Below are 18364 nucleotides of genomic sequence, written 5' to 3' on the forward strand. Positions count from 1 at the left end.
ATGCCTCAGATAACAATTGTCTCCTCTGTTCAGATTTTCCTTGTTTCCCTGCTCATGCAGGGGCTGTTATGCTCTGAGAGCTTGTACTTGCCATTCTTCAGGCAGCCAATCAAAGTGATATTTTTATTATACTATTATAGGTTTATTATACAATCGTCTTATACAAAAAGTGTTTAGAAACAATCAACATGCAGAAAGTCAGCATCTTACCAGCATCCCTGAGACAGAAAAGCACACACAGCTGACGTTGCCCTTATGTCCTTTCAAAACTCTCTCTGATACATCATTACACGGGCTCCACAAGCGGACAGTATAATCCCAGGACCCTGTGGCCTACAATAAACAGTAAAAATAAAATTAGTTATATAGGTTGAAAAAAGACACATGTCCATCAAGTTCAACCCTTCACAATGACTTACATGTCATTCATTATCAGACTACCCCTCAAAAAGGATCTAGCTACTTTTTAAAGGGTAACTAAACGTTTGACAAATTTCTGACATATCATAGTGACATGTCAGAAGTTTTGATTGGAGGGGGTCTGAGCACTGGGACCCCCACCAAACGCTAAAACAAAGCGGCGCTCAGCCTCTTCATTTGTGTTCGGCTTTTTATGGAATCTGATGTATCAGAGTACGGGCTCGTAGACTTTCTATTGAGCCTGTACTCGATATATTGATTTCCGGAAAAAGCCGAACTGACACGAAGCGCTTCTGCCGCTTCGTTTTAGCGATTGGTGGGTGTAAAGGATTTGCCTGACACAGCTTCTGTGTCGATGCCCGTGCTTAATCAGCCTGCATCTGTGCCTAGGTCTGTTAGAGTGACTCGATCTGCTACCACTCAGGCTGGGAGGCTGAGGAGTGGGAGAACCTATCACAGCCTGGCCAGACAGAGCTAGCTCCCGCCCTCGGTCTATTTACACCTTAATTTCCTGCTCCTCCTTTGCCTGTGATTCTGTCTGGTTTCCTGGCTCTGCTGCTCCTGCTAGTACTATTGACCTCTGCTTCAAATTGACCCTGGCTTTACTGACTACTCTCCTGCTCTGCGTTTGGTACCTCGTACACTCCTGGTTTGACTCGGCTCGTTCACTACTCTTGTTGCTCACGGTGTTGCCGTGGGCAACTGCCCCATTTCCCTTAGCTTCTGTGTACCCTTGTCTGTTTGTCTGTCGTGCACTTATTGAGCGTTGGGACCGTCGCCCAGTTGTAAGCCGTCTCCTAGGACGGGCCGTGCAAGTAGGCAGGGACTGAGTGGCGGGTAGATTAGGGCTCACCTGTCTGTCTCACTACCCCGTCATTACAGTGGGGGTCTCAGTGCTCGGACCCCCACCATTCAATACAGGCTATAAACTATAAATAATAAGTAATACAATGTATAGACAAAATCACTCAACTTTTTATGTAAAATATATCTGTATATATGTAAAATGATGTTTAAAGGTAAACATGGACTTCAAATATTCCACCTAAAAGACCATCAATATTAATGCAACAACAGTACATAATAATAATAATAATAATAATAATAATAATAATAATAGAAATAATAATGTTATTTAGGGCTCATGTACATAGCTGTAGTGCTGGATTCTAAATACAGTGCCCATAGCCTGCTATGGATACATACTATATCTCCATGTGTGCGTTATACATACACATAGGTTGTTGTTTTTTTTACATATTCACACAGTATCCATGAGAAAAAAATCATGGCATGCATTGTCACATGCTGTATTATGTATGTGTTCATGCTTCTAGGGCAGAATACAGTGCCTCACAAAGGCATCATATGGCAGCAGGTGGAGGGACCCGAGCGACACCGTACAAGGTCCATGTACATGACTTTGCCAAATGCATGAGCACTAAACCAAAACCACATACAGAAAGTGACAGATATGCGCTTCCTGGGCGCCATTTTAACCTATATAGACATTTTGTTAAAAAATTTTTTTGCACTTATTCCCATTTATTTAGTAGCATGAGATATTTATTTAGCAGGATGAGTTCTCTCTTTTCAGAATCCTCACTCTGTATATTTTATTCTTTATAAAATCATACTTACAAAGTAAGAACCATCTGTGGAGAAAGCACTGCACTGAATGGCATCTCGATGTCCAGTGAAAGTCTTCAGTCTCTGTCCAGTCTGTTAAAAAGATGACATACTTGGTAAATTTATATAGCATAACCTTTAGTAACATATCAGTGTTGGGTATAGCTCTCTGTTTCAGGTAGATATATTTTTCTATAAGTTTAATTTTGTTGTTCCCGCGGACCTGACGGATTCAGGTCGTAGCGAACAATACAGCTGCTCTGTATAGAGAATACAGAGCAGCTTTATCTCAAAAAGTAAAACACATTTTTTTCTTTTTTAAAACCAAGTATAAAGTTGCACCAATCACACTGATTGACCTATTTATTAAAAAAAAAACACCCTTTCATAGGTTTTAATAGCCTTTAAATTTTGAGGCCTATTATTGTGTTAGAACTTCAGCCCACTGGAGGATCCTCTGGTACTCTGGTGGGACAGTCCTACTCCATTTGGATACGGCTATCTATTGACTTTCATTGAAAAAAATAATTTATACTTAAAAGGGTTCTCCAGGATAAGTCATCGATGTGGGGTCTGACCTCTGCGACCCCCGCTGATCAGAACAGTGAATAGGCCTTGACGCCTGCATGCGTCCTCTTCGTTGTTTACATTGGCAAACATATATGTATTTTGCAGTACTGAATAACTGAACAACCTACTATGCTTTTCAGTGCAAAAACAGTATCCCTGACAGAAATAGGTGAAAGCTCTGCCAAAAAGGACATTTGTGTGGCCTTTGTTTGCCCCACAGAAAGCTATTGGTACTTTACAATATATACATATATTCTTTTCTATTATACAAATTTCTACAGCTGATGCATAAGGGAAATGTGGCATGAACAGAGCCTACATTTTTACAAGCACTCCTCTATTATTCCTTTCGGTAATGTATAAATAAATTGACAATTGGGTGTTACCACTCCCTTTGTCAACATGGTATGTCCCTACACAGTCTGACACTATTAGCACTGATTGGACAGTGCCAGAATGTGTAGAGATGCACCCCATTGACAAGGTGAATGGTAACACCCAGTTGTCAATTTATTCATTCATTTCCAGCAGGAATAACAGAGGAACGGCACAACACAGAGTTCTAAGAAAAAGGCTCCAGAATTGTTACTTCATGGGGAATAAAAGTATTCAGTAAAACAGACATGTCAGGAGAACTGACTGGGACTCTTTTAAATTTCTTTGCATTTGTATAAAATGGAAATGTTTTCTCACAGGCTGTAAATATTGGCTTCATACCTGCACTTCCCAAAAGATGATAAGACGATCCCATCCAGCAGACAGTAGACATTTGCCATCTGGGCTGAAACTAACAGTTTCTACACTTTTAGAATGATCTGAAAGGAAGTAAATTGTAAGAAGCATTAGTGAGAGTTGTTAGAAATGTTCATTTGCACAATTTATAAATGAAAAAAAATTATAGGAATAATAAATAATAGAAAAATAATGGCACATTACGTTCAATGTCCCTTGCAGAAAAAAGGTGGCTGCATATGCAAAGTCACCCATTATGGGACTGCTTATCAAACTGTAAGGATGGCCAGGTTGAGGCACAGTTCAGTGGCAGATTTACGGGAAAACCCCCTAGATCACTGCACCGATTTTTTTTAAATTGTCCACTGCCTACTGAATTTTTTCCAATAGATAGAGGCCGATTTTAATTATACTTACCTTTCTTGCTCCTCTTTCATCTCCGCCAGCCGTCGCTCCGGGTCTTGATGCCGTCCAGCGTCAGGATGTAGTGTGCGCACACAACATCATGATACTGAATGGCATGAGGACATAGGCCCCATGCACACGACCGTAAAAAATCTCCGTAATTGCGGACCGTAATACGGTCCGCAATTACAGACCCATTCAGTTCTATTGGCCGTGGACACCTTTCCGTATCGCTACGGATGGGTGTCCATGCCATAGAACTGTGCCGAGAATTACTGAGCATGTCCTATTTTTGTATTTTCCGGGCCGTGCTCCCATACTTTGTATGGGAGAACGGGCCGCAAATTCTGGCTGCGGCCATCAGCGAACGGCCATGCCCGCAATGGCGGGCCGTGACTACGGGCACGGCCATGTGCATGAGGCCTTAGTGCATCGAGCGGCGCCCGAAGCAGAGGAGCGGGAACCTGGGAGCAGGTGTGTAATGAGTATAAGCGTCTGATCCGGGGTCTAATTAATTTATGAGGTTTAGGGCGTCTGATCTGGGGTCTGTTTAGTTTACTTTGTCTGAGGTCTAAATACTTTAGGGAGTCTGATCTGGGGTCTCATTAATTTAAGGAGTGTAATTCAAGAAAAATATATTTATTGGGTGGGCAGTTATGTGCTGCTATTTGGACTACAGAAATGTAGAATAACAAAGAAAATTCGGCCTTTCCTGGACGTCCGACACAGCAGCACATACATATGGGGATGTAGCATGATCCCTTAAGGATGGAATAACCCCGATATAAAAACTGAATGACCAAATGAAGAATCTTCTCTCGCAGTCTAATCTGTAATGACTGATAAAGGTAGTGGCTGTGGCTCTAGTCAAGTGTGCACAGATGCCTTTTGGGGTAAGTCTGCCTTGGCTCCTATAGCAAGATCTAGTAATGCCTCTTAGCCACCTGGTGGATTTGGGGGCTTTCTCTCCCTTCCTTGGGCAACAAGTGAGCACAAATAAATGATCCATCCTTCGGAATCCTTTAGTCCTGGATAAGTAGATTCTCAGACACCGTCCTACATCCAGTGTCTCTAGGTGTCTTTTCTTTGAGGTAGGTTCTGTGCAGAAAGCTTGGCAGGACCATCTCTTGGTAGATGTTGTAAAAAGACGGATATTTGGGCCTAAATTTAAATTCAGGTAGGGCCTAATCATCGTATTTTGCTATTGCTATATTGTACGCTATCTCTGCTAATGTTAACCTATGGGGGAGTGCATAAAATCGAATAATTGCATTAACCGCCTCCCCATTTGTCAAAACTAGTGGCGTTAATGTACGATATAGCACTGCGATCTACTGTGACAGCAAAGTGCGATGATGGTCTTGCATAAAATCACCATGAAGCCCTGACCTTAAACATCTGGTGCGTACAGCATATAACCAAAGGAACAGCGGGTAGATGTGAACACAGCGTTTAACAAAATTGTGTGAATTTCAATGCCCAATATGAAATGCGCAATATGCAATTTGAATAGTACTTTACTGTAGTGTGGATTTCAGTGCTCGACAGTAAATAAGCCACATGTAAACATGGCCTTAAAGGAACAGTGTCACCCCAAAAAATTTTTTAGATCAGTTTTATGTTAGGGTTTTATTAAAAACGTTTATATTTATTTGTGTGTTTGTGTGTTACTTTTTTCTATTTTTACACTTTTTCTTCCCTATGGGGGCTGCCATTTTTTTTTCCATTTCTGTATGTGTCGATTAACGACACATACAGACATGGAATACGGCAGCTCCAGTCCCATAGGGAATGCGAACGGGGCCCGTTCCATCCACTATGGTGTACGCCGTGTGTGTGGGAACGGCGCATGCGCCGCTACCACACAGTCCAATTTGAAATGCGCGCCGTCCGGCGCCATTTTCCTGTGGACCGAAATTCGCGGCCGGACAGTAAGATTACTACTTCCGGTCGCGGCTTCCGGACTTGTGCACATGGAGCAGTGGCAGCAGACGGAGCGGACGGACCGGAGGGAGCGGCGGCGACTGGAGCAGGTAAGTGATTTCTATGTATGTTCGTGTTTCAGTGTGTGTTTACTAGTGTATGTAAACCTTCTACACTGTGTGTTAGCTCAAAAAATGGCGACACACAGTGTAGGAGGTTAGACCGTTCAAACCCCTCGTTTCTCCCGGCACTAGCCAGGATAAAGGAGGGGGGGATTCTGAGAGCTCACTAGAGCGAGGGATTTTTTCCCAATTTTGCAGCATAAAGCAATGTGGTTGCTTTACCACATGCAATGTTGCAATTTTGGGAATTGCTCCATCTAGTGACCAGTGCTGGGAAATATTATAAATTGAATCCAATTTATAATATTTCCTGACTCGTGAAAAAAATAAAAAAATTAGAACAATGTTTAATCACCTACACACGAATTGTTTAACTAAAAAAACAAAAACATGTTTTGCTGGCAACACATTCCCTTTAAAGGAGTATTAGGGTTTCAGCAAATAAATGGTTTTTAATATCTCTGTTTGCTGTCATACACTAGTAACCTTCATTCATTAATTGCAGGGAATAAAAATGTGTCCTGGTCATGTGAAGGACACACAGGTGCACAACTTGTTAGTTCTGCACCTGTGTGCCCATCACAGGACTAGGACAGATTTTTATCCTCTGGGAGTAAACAGTGAAACTTCCTATTGAATGACTACAAGCGGAGATCTTGGAAACATTAGTAATTTATGCAGAAAGTGTTTTGGAAAATTGAATGCTCTAACAGCCAATTTCTTCAGACAGTCCTGAGGACCTTTCTTAGGTCTCATATTATCATCATAAAACCTTCAAGTGTCAGTCCTGATGTGTTTGATGTATTTGCTTGTGTGGTTCGAACTGTGGGGGGAGGAAGAAATACATTGTGTCTTCCTTACTTTCTGATACATATCGTGTGCAATGGTGGTAACCAGACCAGAGGACAAAAAGTTGACATAGTTGGTGTCGATCCAGACCAAGACGTGAAGGATCGACCTGCAGTCAGAGGACAGAAATCCTGAATGAAGCTTCTACAAAGGAAGAGAGTGCCCAGCTGTTCAGAATATGGTATGGTTTTCATCACAAATCCATAAGTGACAGCTCTGGGACACCAAACCGTTTTTTTCACTCATCCCCATCTGCAATATTGTAGGAGCCCGAGTGGCTCCCTAACGGATCTCCCAGTTGCAGTCCTAATATTTTGACAGGCACACTAGGGTGTTGTCAGGGCCGTATTTAGATTTTGTGCTGCCCTAGGCACTTTTAGGGATGATGCCCCCGATAACACAAAAATCGCAACATGTGGTAATTGTTGCGGGTTTTATCTACCCAATGAATTTAATAGGTAAACGTGCAACAGGAAACCAGCCATCCTGCAGCATAAATTGACATGCTGCAGATTAAAAAAAAAGCACAGCAGGTCAATTTATGAACGTTTTTTCGGTGGGTTTTTTATGCAGCGTGTGGATGAGATTTGTTTCAAATAATTTTTTGCAATGAAATCCGTTGCGTAAAATCCGTAGTGTCTACGCTACGTATGGACATACCCTAAAATAAATGCTCAGTGCCACCTCATTAACATTCCCTAACCTGCCCCCCACATGAACACTGGGGCGCATTTCCCCTATTATTGATCAGGTCAGAGTTTATTATTTTTTAGAAAAAAAAAACACTCCTGCAGCGGCCCCCATTCCCGACGGGAGCAAAAAACGCCATGAAATGAGGCAACCTGGGACCATGTGATGTAAACTAACCAATGACAGTTTAGAGCTGTCACTGCTTAGTTTACTGTCACAGACCCAGGGAGGCAAGTATGATAATGGTTTTGCTTCTTTAGTTATTAGTGTTACTAATGTGTTTGTTGTTTGTGTTTTTTTACAGGTTCGGTCGTTGGACTACATCGGATTGGAGGACTACTTTGATGACGGCATTTTTATTTTCAATAGAATGCTTAACGAGGGTTGTGTGTGGGGGGCTGTTATTTCAATAAAATATTTTTTCTGTGTTGGTGTTTTTTTAACTTCATTACTAGTGCCTTATTAATGGCGGCTGTCTGATAGACAGCATCCATTACTAAGGCGGGGCTTAGTGTTAGCCGGTGAAGAGGCTAACACTAACCTCTCCATTATTACCCCGATACCCACTGCCACCAGGGGTGCTGGGAAGAGCTGGGTACAATCCATTACCCGACCATCTGAAGTGTTGGCTGGGCACTGGGGCGGCCGCAGGCTGGTACTATTAGCATGGGAAAGCCCAAACACAATGACCCTTTCCATCCTGGTAATGCTAAGCTGCAACTGCTTTATTGTATCTAGCTGATTATGAAAAATGGGGGGGACTCCATGTTGTTTTTTTCAATTGTTTATTTTAAAAAAATCGACATAGAGTCCCCCCATTTTCCATACCTCTGTATTGTCCGAGGAATAGATTGAGCCCTGAAACGCGTAACAAATATGAGATTAAAGTAAAGCCTTTTTAACATGCCATAATTCAATTGGCATTTATAGAATTTATTTTACAGGATTTGCATACAAAGAGACATATTTTTTTTACATATATTTTTTTAACATGTTTTTATTGTAAACATTTTATAACTTTTTATAACCAGCCATGGAATTCCACGGCAAACAGGAACAGAACAGGAGGGAAAGGGAGCCGGTCATCCAGGTTGAATCCAAATGAGGAGCTTGCAGAGATACAGGAGGGGGTGGTGTCCGCTTACTCTCAATGTACAGAATTCTAGACTACTGGGCTGCAGCTGCAGTTGTGTATTAAAGGCAGGTGGTTAGCCTTTAAAAAAAATGGGGGGGGGGGGGGATAGGGATATGAGGATGTGCAGACCATAAACGCCCCAAAGGTTCAAAGGAACAGACAGATGAGAAAAAAGAAAATTGCAAAGGGGGACCAGTCACTCAGTGTGTATGATTATACCAGGCCATCAGAGGATCATCACCAACTAATGTCTGCTCCAAGAACCAGACGGTGGGACAAAGACAATCTCGTATTCTGGTCTTAATGTGTGTGGGAAGGATGTGGATTATGGGTTGCTCAAAGAAACCACATAGTCTCGATTATCTTTGCAGGGAGGCGTTCACCCAATCCATGCGTAATAGAAAGACCAACTTTTCCAAAAATAATGGGAGGGAAATAGGGCAGTGTTCATGCGGCGTGACGCGGAGGATGCCTGTTTGTAGGCTTCATTACCTGCCTAGGTAGAGTCGTGTGTTAACCTTAGACCATACTATCCCCCCACCCCCATTTAGTAAAGACACATGACACCGAGGTTGGATGTGAAATGGCCACAGCAGCCGTTTATTAATTTCACAGTTTTATAAAAACAATTTAAATCCGAAACATTCGGATAACTAGTTAGGAATCCACCAGAGAATTCCTCCTAATAATTCACATGACCCAACATGGGTCAGAATCATAAATAACAATTAAACGTTAACATTAACCCGAGCAGAGGAAGTCCTTGAAGCCCCTTCAGATGTTCCTTTCAAGAACACACCGAATTAGCCATCTGCAAACCACCACTTACCTCCAGCCGTAAACCAGCTCGGAAGCACCGTTCACCTCTGCAGATGGCTCCAACCACTAGAAGTCCACTTCAAGGGGATAACACCCGATGAAGCCCTCAAGTGATATACCGACCACTAGAAGTCCACTTCAAAGGGATAACACCCGATGAAGCCTTCAAGTGATATACCTTCTACCAGAAGACCACTTCAAAGGGATAACACCCGATGAAGTCTTCAACCATGTACCTTTTTTGGGGGACGCATACCCCCGATGCGACCCCCCCACCATTTTGTACTGACTGGCCTCAAGGACTCCCCCCGCCACCGCGAAACAGGCCTTGACCACCTTAAGCCTGTGAGTTCCTCCACACCACCACCGCCCTTTCTATGCCTTCTGCTATCGCCAAGCTCCAAAGATCAATGCCAACCTCGGTCAGATGAACCCCGTCACTTCTCCAGAAATTCCCCACTCCTGACTCCAAATCCCTATGCCTCACGCAAATGCCCCCGTTCTTTACCACAAAACGAGACACCGCCCGGTTAACTTTTATGCGAGCCTTATTGACTCTCTCCACCGATCTAGCTAACCGCCAATGCTTTCTTGGGACTATGTCCGACCACACTACCACCAACTTAGGATAAGATACCCACAAACACAACATATCATGTTTGATATCCCGCACCAACTCACGAAAAGGGCGGACTCCTAAATCATTCCCACCCACGTGCAACACTAGAACCTCCGGAACCCTATCAAGCCGCACATATGTCTGGAATTCCGCCAACACCCTGTTCCAAGACATACCTCTAAAACCCAGCCAATGCACAACCGCATCCTGTCGCGGAATGCGCAACTGGCGACCAACCGGGCGGACGTCCGCCCTCAAAGCCCCCCAGTGCACGTACGAATGACCCATCAACCACACCAGACAAGGAGGCGAATCTGAAACGGAAAACACAGTTAGGCACCACCATATAACATTTTCAAACATAAACAACAAAATTACAACATATGGGGGCGGACATAGGACTTAAACCTTTTAGACTCCCAACGACCAATACGCCTCACCCCCTCGTCATCCAACCCCCAGCGCCCCGCTTCCGTTGCTGCGCCAATCCGGAAGGAATGAGATGAATATGAGCCTGCCGCAACCCCCACTGCCGTCAAACATTTTTTAAATACAGCTCCAAACTGAAACCTGGACAAAAACGACCCGTCCTCATGACGTAACAAAGGCAAATCTGGAGACCCCCTGTTTCTCGTAAAACCCCGCATGCACTCCACTGGACACATGACCGACCCCGGGAGAGCGAACAAAACTATCAGTTTACCCTTCCCTACTTGGTCAGTTTTAGATCTACGCAACCATACCTCCAGCCGATCTGCAAAAAGGCTCACCTCCCCAGATCTCATCCCCCCTGCCTGTTTAGTACTTGGCGACACCAACTCACCTATTCTAAATGCTCCGAAGAACGCTAACGAAAAAGCCAACCGGAACAGATCCATTTCATCTGAAGAACGACATACCGATGCTAATGAACCCCCCAACGAGCCAAGCAAAGCAAACGACACCGGCCTTCTACTATCCGCCTCCACCCTACCTCTGCGCAACCCCTTCAAAGCCTGCGATACCAGAAATTCCTTCGATACATCCCGCAAGCCCCGCAACTTAAGCCCAAACGCCACAGCAGATATGAACCGGTTCACCTTCGCTACTGAAAACCCCGCCTCCCAGGCATCCCCTAACCAATACAAAAGTGCCACCAACCTGTCTCTATCCGTATTGACGTCACCCAACTCTCTTACCCACTCCTCCCACTGCCTCCAACAAGCAGCATAAGCACTCCACGTCGTGCGCGCCAAAGACCTTTGTAACAGCTGCTCTACGGGACCGATACCAGATCCCAAAGATGCTCCGGACAAGCCAAACCGAGACGTTCCGCTCCCGGGGCCAATTGCCGAAACCGGTCCCACTGCGAGCGAGAAAGAGCATCAGCAATACAATTCCGTACACCCGGGACATGCACCGCCACCACCCACGCGTTCAACGACAAACACACCAACACTAAATGTCGCAACAATTGAACTACCGGAGGAGAAGACGCCGTGATGTTGTTAATGGCAAGCACCACCCCCATGTTGTCGCAGTAAAAACGGACCTTCTTATCCCTGAGCCTGTCCCCCCAAATGGTAGCCGCCACCACGATGGGAAACAGCTCGAGCAGGGCCAGATTCCGCGTAAGTCCACTGGACACCCAGCTAGCCGGCCATTGACCTGCGCACCACGGACCTCCCCCGTAAGCTCCAAAGCCACCCGCCCCAGCCGCATCCGTGAAAATATTCAAATCACTCGTATCCTGCGCTGGGGCCATCCATAGCGAGCGACCATTGTACTGGCCCAAGAAGTCATCCCAAACCTGAAGATCAGCTCGGTGCTCCTCCTTGAGCCGCACAAAATGATGCGGCGCACGCACTCCCGCCGTTGCCGCCGCCAACCTTCTACCAAACACCCTTCCCATCGGCATAATCCGGCAAGCGAAATTCAACTTCCCCAGCAGCGACTGAAGCTCCCTCAGCGACATTTTCTTCCTTCTACAAGCCCGTCGAACCTCCAGCCTCAAAGCACCCAACTTATCCGCCGGGAGACGACACTCCATTGCCACCGAGTCTATTTCGATTCCCAAAAAACAAATCGTCGCTACCGGGCCCTCCGTTTTTTCCGGCGCCAAAGGAATCCCAAAATCCCTCGCCACCTTCTGTAGAGCATGAAGCAGATTACCGCAAACCGGCGAACCCCCCGGGCCAACGCACAAAAAATCATCCAAGTAATGGATCAACGAGTCGACCCCGGATGCCCCCCTCGTTACCCACTCCACGAAGCTACTAAACGCCTCGAAGTATGCACAAGAAAGGGAACACCCCATCGGAAGGCACCGATCCACGTAAAAAGCCCCATTCCAAAAACAACCCAACAGCCGTTGGCTTTCTGGATGAACCGGCAACAACCTGAACGCCGCCTCGATGTCAGTTTTTGCTAGCAGCGCCCCAGGACCCGCAGCCCGCACTAACCCCACCGCCTTATCGAATGAGGTATAAACTACGGAACACAACTCGTGATCAATCCCGTCATTTACCGACGAACCTTTGGGATACGATAAATGTTGAATCAAACGAAACTTTCCGGGCTCGCGTTTAGGGACAATACCCAAAGGGGACACAACTAAATCTTTTACCGGCGACTCAACAAATGGCCCCGACATGCGACCCAACGAAACTTCTTTTAACAACTTTTCCGACACGACTTCCGCATGCAAGTAAGCCGATTTTAAATTCCTCCGCGTAACCGGAACCTCATAAGGAGGTGGAGGAATAACAAACCCAACACGAAACCCTTCATAAAGCAACTTAGCTGCCGCCCTATCCGGATACTCATTTAGATAAGGGGCCATCCTTTCCACCCTCACCGGCGACACCCCCTTGACCAGTCCCGTGCTGGTTCCCTGACCTCTTTTTTCGCAGGCATTTTGCCGCCCCGTGTGATGCACCATTACACTCGGAGCACACGTGCTTGAACTTGCACGTGGCCCCGAACTTGCACTGACCTTCATTAAATTGCCAGCAAAACCCCGCCTTTCCCCCGCCGCTTTGTCCACTCTGACTAGACTGGCCTCCCTGGCCACCGCTCCCGGGAAAGGGCTGCCTAACCGGAGCCGTAACCCGTAACCAGAGAGCAATATCCTTCTGGTCCCACCGAATCGCCGGCCGAACCGCCTTCCGCTGACGGAATTGCTCATCATATCGCAGCCACGCCTGACCCCCATACGCCCTATGAGCCTCCCCAATGGCATCAAAATAACAAAACAGCGCCGAACAATTTTCCGGCGCCTTTTCCCCTATCACACTAGCCAATATGGCGAACGCCTGCGACCAATTAACGAACGTCTGCGGGATCAGCCTATACCGCCGCCGTTCCTCCTCGTCCTTTTTACTCTCATCCCGCTTGCTCTTATCCAAATTAAATTTAGCCAGCGGCAAGAGAGAAAAAATTTCAACATATTCGTCTTTCCAGATCCGATCGCGCACCTCCTGCTTTAAATGCGCACCCAACGGACCCTCAAAACAAACATACACCTCCCCCCGAGCACGATCGTCCATACGCACTCGATCGCCGTCCTTCTGTGCCTCGGTCTGTACCGACACCGCGACCGCCTCTCTAACCGCCACCGCAGGACGCGCCTGTAACAATCCCACGTCCCTGGGGCCTTCCCAAACTATCGCAGGAGACACTTCCGTTACTACCGGCGCCGCGGCCCTATCCAGGCGCCCCACCAGCTCCCGTAAGCAACCCACTAAATCTGCCAAACCCGCTCCGTCGCGTCCGCCCGCGCCACTACCAGCCCCCGATGCAATGCTAGCAGCCCCCCCGCCGACACCCGACATAAAAATCGCTGGATAAGACAATGATGGAGTTATACACTCACCGGGCTGCACAGGCGCTGTGTTCCCGTCAGCCGGACCATCCTGACCTCGACGATACACGTCCAGTTCACCTTCCTCCAGTTCTTCTCTCGCCGACGACTGTCCCTCCCAACGACCTCTTCGGAACGGGGATGAGGACGCGCTGACCAATGGGCCGGCAACCTGCCGCCCGACCGCCGGGACCCAGACTTCCGACCTGACCTGTTGCCTTGACGTCGCTGCAGCTCTAGGCGTCCGTCTAGACGATCCTGACGAAGCCTGCCCCCTGGCCGGAACATCACCATGCGGGGCGGCCGTACCTTATTCTCCACGTCTTCCATCTGATGGGGGAGGGGTGACAGGGAGCCCAGCCTGCGACTCCCTGCTTACCGCCGGACCCCGTCGCGGCCTGGGATTCCTGCCAGGACGCAGGGCCTGGGAAGGGGCGGTCCTCCCAGCTGCCTGGCCTGCAGCGTCCGGGATCGGGCTCCCTCTGCGACGCCGTGTCCGCGGGACTACCTCCGGACTGAGGCGCTCTGGAGGTCGGGACCGCCGAGAGGGACGGGTCGACCCAGCCTGCATCGCCGTCACCCCTGGCACCGCTCTCTGCCTGCCCAGCGCAGGAGCGGTTGTTGCCGACTCCCCCCCCGCCGCCATAGCCATGCTCGTAAGGGGGCCGGGGGAGGGGAGCCTGTCCCTTTCAACAGACCCCGAACGCCGTGCCCGACGTGGCGAAACGGCGTCCGGGATCCTCGTTATTGCAGCCACGGTCTCCTCTAGCCATCCGGGACCGTGGTGCACAGCAGCGGCCCGCAGCCGCTCTAACATAATGGCTTCTGCCATTTCTAAAAACCGGGCAACGGGGAGCTTGCTTACTCTATGTTACTCCTCCCGCTGCTTCCGGCTCAATGCCGAGAAACAGCGGGAAGCGCAGTAACAGCCCCCCCCGTCCCCCTTAACTCCTCCCCGTCCCTCCTTCAGCTCCTTCCAACCCAACTTTCCCTCACCTCATTAACCCTTTCCCTACCAGGACGGTCATGCCGGCTTCCCTTAACCCTGCGGCTGCGTCCAGCCTCTTCTGGAGGTAGGTCACGTTGGCTGATGCTGACCCCCAGCTGATACAGAAACAAAAGTAGAACACGGGGTCACCAAAGAGTAACGTGACCCAGCGGAAAAAAGGCACTGATTTTTGGGCAGAAAGATTAAAAAAGGTAATAACTACAAATCTATATCAATGATCATAAAACCTGTTTGTGCATACAATAAAATTTTTCACTGGAGCGTTTGTTTAATTGCTAGGAAAACTGTGGGACTCACAACCCATTCCTGTTATACCACATGGGAATCTATAGAAAACAAAAGTTCTGACCGTGATGATGATGATTATTCTTCTTATAACATACCAGTTAGTACATGAAGACAATCTGCAGTATCTGCTCTCCATATCCGCACAGTACAGTCATGTGATGAGCTGGCAAACAAGGAGCCATCAGGGGAAAAGCAGCATGACTTTACTGGTCCTGCAGAGAGTCACAGGGGGTAAAAGATATTAGCTTTGGATATATCAAATACAAGTTAACATGAAATCAATTGATCCTTTCGCATTATCCAGTTAGGACAGCCCCTGCTCAAGAGCAAGCCTAAATGGCAATCGGGTTATCACCACAGGCCTGGTAACATATGACCCCTACAGCACATACCACGGGGTAAGTGTGTGGCCGCACATAATTTACCCTTGAATAGTAATGGATAAATACACAGAGTCTGCCAGAGTGGAAGCCGTTCATTGCATCAGATCTTTACTCTGGCTAAGGTCCTATTCACACTGCCTTGTCGTAGTGTCCATCAGGCTATGCATTGAAAGATATTCTTGACACACACCGCCAACGTATGCCACTGTATTATCTTACAGTGGCATACATCTACCATAGGCTTCCATTGTAAAAAAAAAAAAGTATACCGCACAGTATCCTTTTTTTCTGGATAACCCTGTATAGAATAGCATGGTCAACTACGTTGTTCCATACAGAAAAAAATAAGGTATATCAACGTATTTCGGGCCAATGAAGCCAAAAGGACACTCTTTTGGCCTTCGTCAGTTTATGGGGGCCTATGATGAGTTTAATGTAACCGCTGTTTAAAGGGAATGTGTCATCAGAAAATGACCTATTACAGTTTGGGTTCTTTTACACCGGACAATTTTGGCCGTAAAAATAAGTGCCGATCAACGAGACAGCTTGTTGATCTGCGCTCGTTTGCTCCTTTCACAAGGAGCTATGATCAGTACCATTGACAATAGATGATGGGCAAAGCTTCCCTCCTATCCATTCCTGCACAACGACCTCTGCACAGGTTACAGAGCATGGCTAGAGATCTCTCCCATAAAAGTCAATGGGTCATCACCAGACTACAGGTTCCTATGGTCCATGTGGCTGCTGTAAAGCACATCTTTAAATGCCGTTAACAGAACAGATGCTCTGGCAAGATGGCTGCCCCCATAATCATTTACAGAAAATAGAATAAAAAACTTCTACATCCAGATAATAATCTGGTTTTAATCAGTAAAAAATATATAGATGATACATTCCCTTTAGCATAAAAACTTGATTTGAATAATTGATCATTTTTTGAGGATACAGTCCCTTTAAACGTAACATGGTTGTCAGTGTATAGTAGTGCATAAATGCACCTATAGATGAAACTCTTAATATCTGATCCTTGACTTACATGAATAGTACAGTGCTTATTACTTATTGCTTAAGTATTCTCACCCCCAAGTTTTGCATGTTTTCTTATTTAACAACATTGGCCCACATTCCCACTAAAGGAGATAGTTGGAGTGATCTGGGCCAAATTTCTTAAAAGGCGCATACACTTTTTGAACTCTCTGGCATCACATTTTCCGCCATTTTTACCTACCTAAATTTTTTAATAAATGTGACCTAAGCCGCTTGGAGACCACACCAACTTTCTTGTAATTTTCCAAATTTGGCAAGCGACGAGAGAATGTCATTAGTTAAAACTTTTTGGATTTAACTTTCATTTAGGAGGCTCTATCTGTTTGTTCAATGTTATTACACAACAAAGTTGAAGAAGGGTCATGACTACTTTTTCCATATAGTACCCTTATATTGCTCCATAGAGCACACATAAATTGTAAAAATATTTGTAGGGCTCAAATAACAGGTAACACCTAGTGCTCCTTCTTGCTAATATAAACTGTGCCCCTGAAATCTGATCTAGGGAAATGCAGGTGGACTGAATTGCTTATACAGTCAGGTAGAAGGTGTACATCCAGGGGTGTAGCTATAGGGATGCAGAGGTATCAGTTACAACCTAGCCCTAGTGCCTAATGGGTCCAAAATTATTCCAGTATTTAAAAATTGCACATGGTAGGTGGGGGTGCTGTTATAGTATTTTCATTGGGGCCCGGGAGCTTCAAGTTGTGCATCTGTATACATCCATAGCACCCTATACGGCTGTAATAGCATGTCCTATGGGTCCTGTCGGGTTAGCAGCTTCAAAATCAGCTTTCAAGGGCTGAATTTTAACACAGCTCATATGAGCATTTGTGAGCTTTACATGTACATTATTCTTTGTGCCATATTGATTAAACCATAAAACCCTTTAAAGGGGTTAACTCATGAAGAAAATACCTGTAAACCCAACAGGGGCCATTAGCAACCTGTGCCACATAAGATCACGTCGCCATTCTCAAGGTTTTGACTCCATTCACCTTCCCCTGCCCTCTTTGAGGGGTTTGTAGTGCTTATCTGTTTGAGTTAATCCAAAGATTAGCTGTATTGCCACAAGCAAGTGCTGGAGTCTTCTAGAAGCCAAGCAAGAATGCTCGTGGACCTATCTGTTTGACCAGCAGTGGTTCAGCGGGAATTCCTGAAGATATTTATTGCGGTACTGCAGCGGGAGTGGTGTCTTTGAAGAGAAGAAGATCCGGAACAGTGCCCCGTCCTCCCTCCCGGTATTTTTGGTGGGGTTGTCGCTCAGTTAAATATGGGTGGACAAGGTCGTAGGTTTGAGTTTTTAGGACTAAGTCCTGTTGTTACTAGTCATTTGAATTTTAATTCATGGTGATTTATAAAGTTTTGTCATATGGAAACCCCTTAATTAATACTGCCGCCCTTATTTATCCAACATTCATCACTTGTGCTTTAATTTATTTGAATGTTTATGTGTTATTGGCATCTGTGATCCTATGCCCATATGCCCTAGTAGGGCATAACAACATCATGACCCCTCCCCTCAGGACCCCTACGTATGGGCCAGAACGGAGATCCACTCTTTAAGAGCAGCTCTTGTTCTGGTCGACTTGAGCTGTGCATGTATCATCTGAATGGCCTCCATATAATACTATATGGCTTACCACGGCTTCCCCAGACAAAATCAGCAGTTTTTTCTGAAAGGCATGTCTCTGATTAGACAACGCCTTTAACTATATATTTGAGGCTTCTAGCCCTAGGGTTATGCTAAAATGCACTCACCTGTGTGTCCTGTCACTTTATGCCTCAATAATCCACTTTTTGCTTCCCACACATGGATTCGACTGTCATCAGAACACGTGAGGACAAGCTGATAGTCCGAAGAAATAGCACTGGCGTTCACC

At 46.2% G+C, this 18364-nt stretch overlaps 2 protein-coding genes across 3 annotated transcripts in view; both read right to left on the reverse strand.

Annotated features, from left to right (window-relative positions):
• RPL35 (ribosomal protein L35) overlaps nucleotides 1-18364 on the reverse strand; it is a 210665-nt gene that overhangs the window by 24432 nt on the left and 167869 nt on the right. The gene's annotated exons all lie outside the window — the stretch shown is intronic.
• The window catches only part of WDR38 (WD repeat domain 38), a 35195-nt gene that overhangs the window by 9007 nt on the left and 7824 nt on the right, over nucleotides 1-18364 (reverse strand). For both annotated transcript variants that reach the window (XM_075834219.1, XM_075834218.1), the window contains exons 2-6: nucleotides 18243-18363; nucleotides 15147-15263; nucleotides 3337-3434; nucleotides 2062-2142; nucleotides 211-333 (exon numbers count right to left, since the gene is read on the reverse strand). In XM_075834219.1, the coding sequence (XP_075690334.1) occupies nucleotides 211-333; nucleotides 2062-2142; nucleotides 3337-3434; nucleotides 15147-15263; nucleotides 18243-18363 (540 nt within the window). The remainder of the gene's footprint in view (nucleotides 1-210; nucleotides 334-2061; nucleotides 2143-3336; nucleotides 3435-15146; nucleotides 15264-18242; nucleotide 18364) is intronic.

Source organism: Rhinoderma darwinii, chromosome 8 (assembly GCF_050947455.1).
Source record: "Rhinoderma darwinii isolate aRhiDar2 chromosome 8, aRhiDar2.hap1, whole genome shotgun sequence".
Classification (NCBI taxonomy): domain Eukaryota; kingdom Metazoa; phylum Chordata; class Amphibia; order Anura; family Rhinodermatidae; genus Rhinoderma; species Rhinoderma darwinii.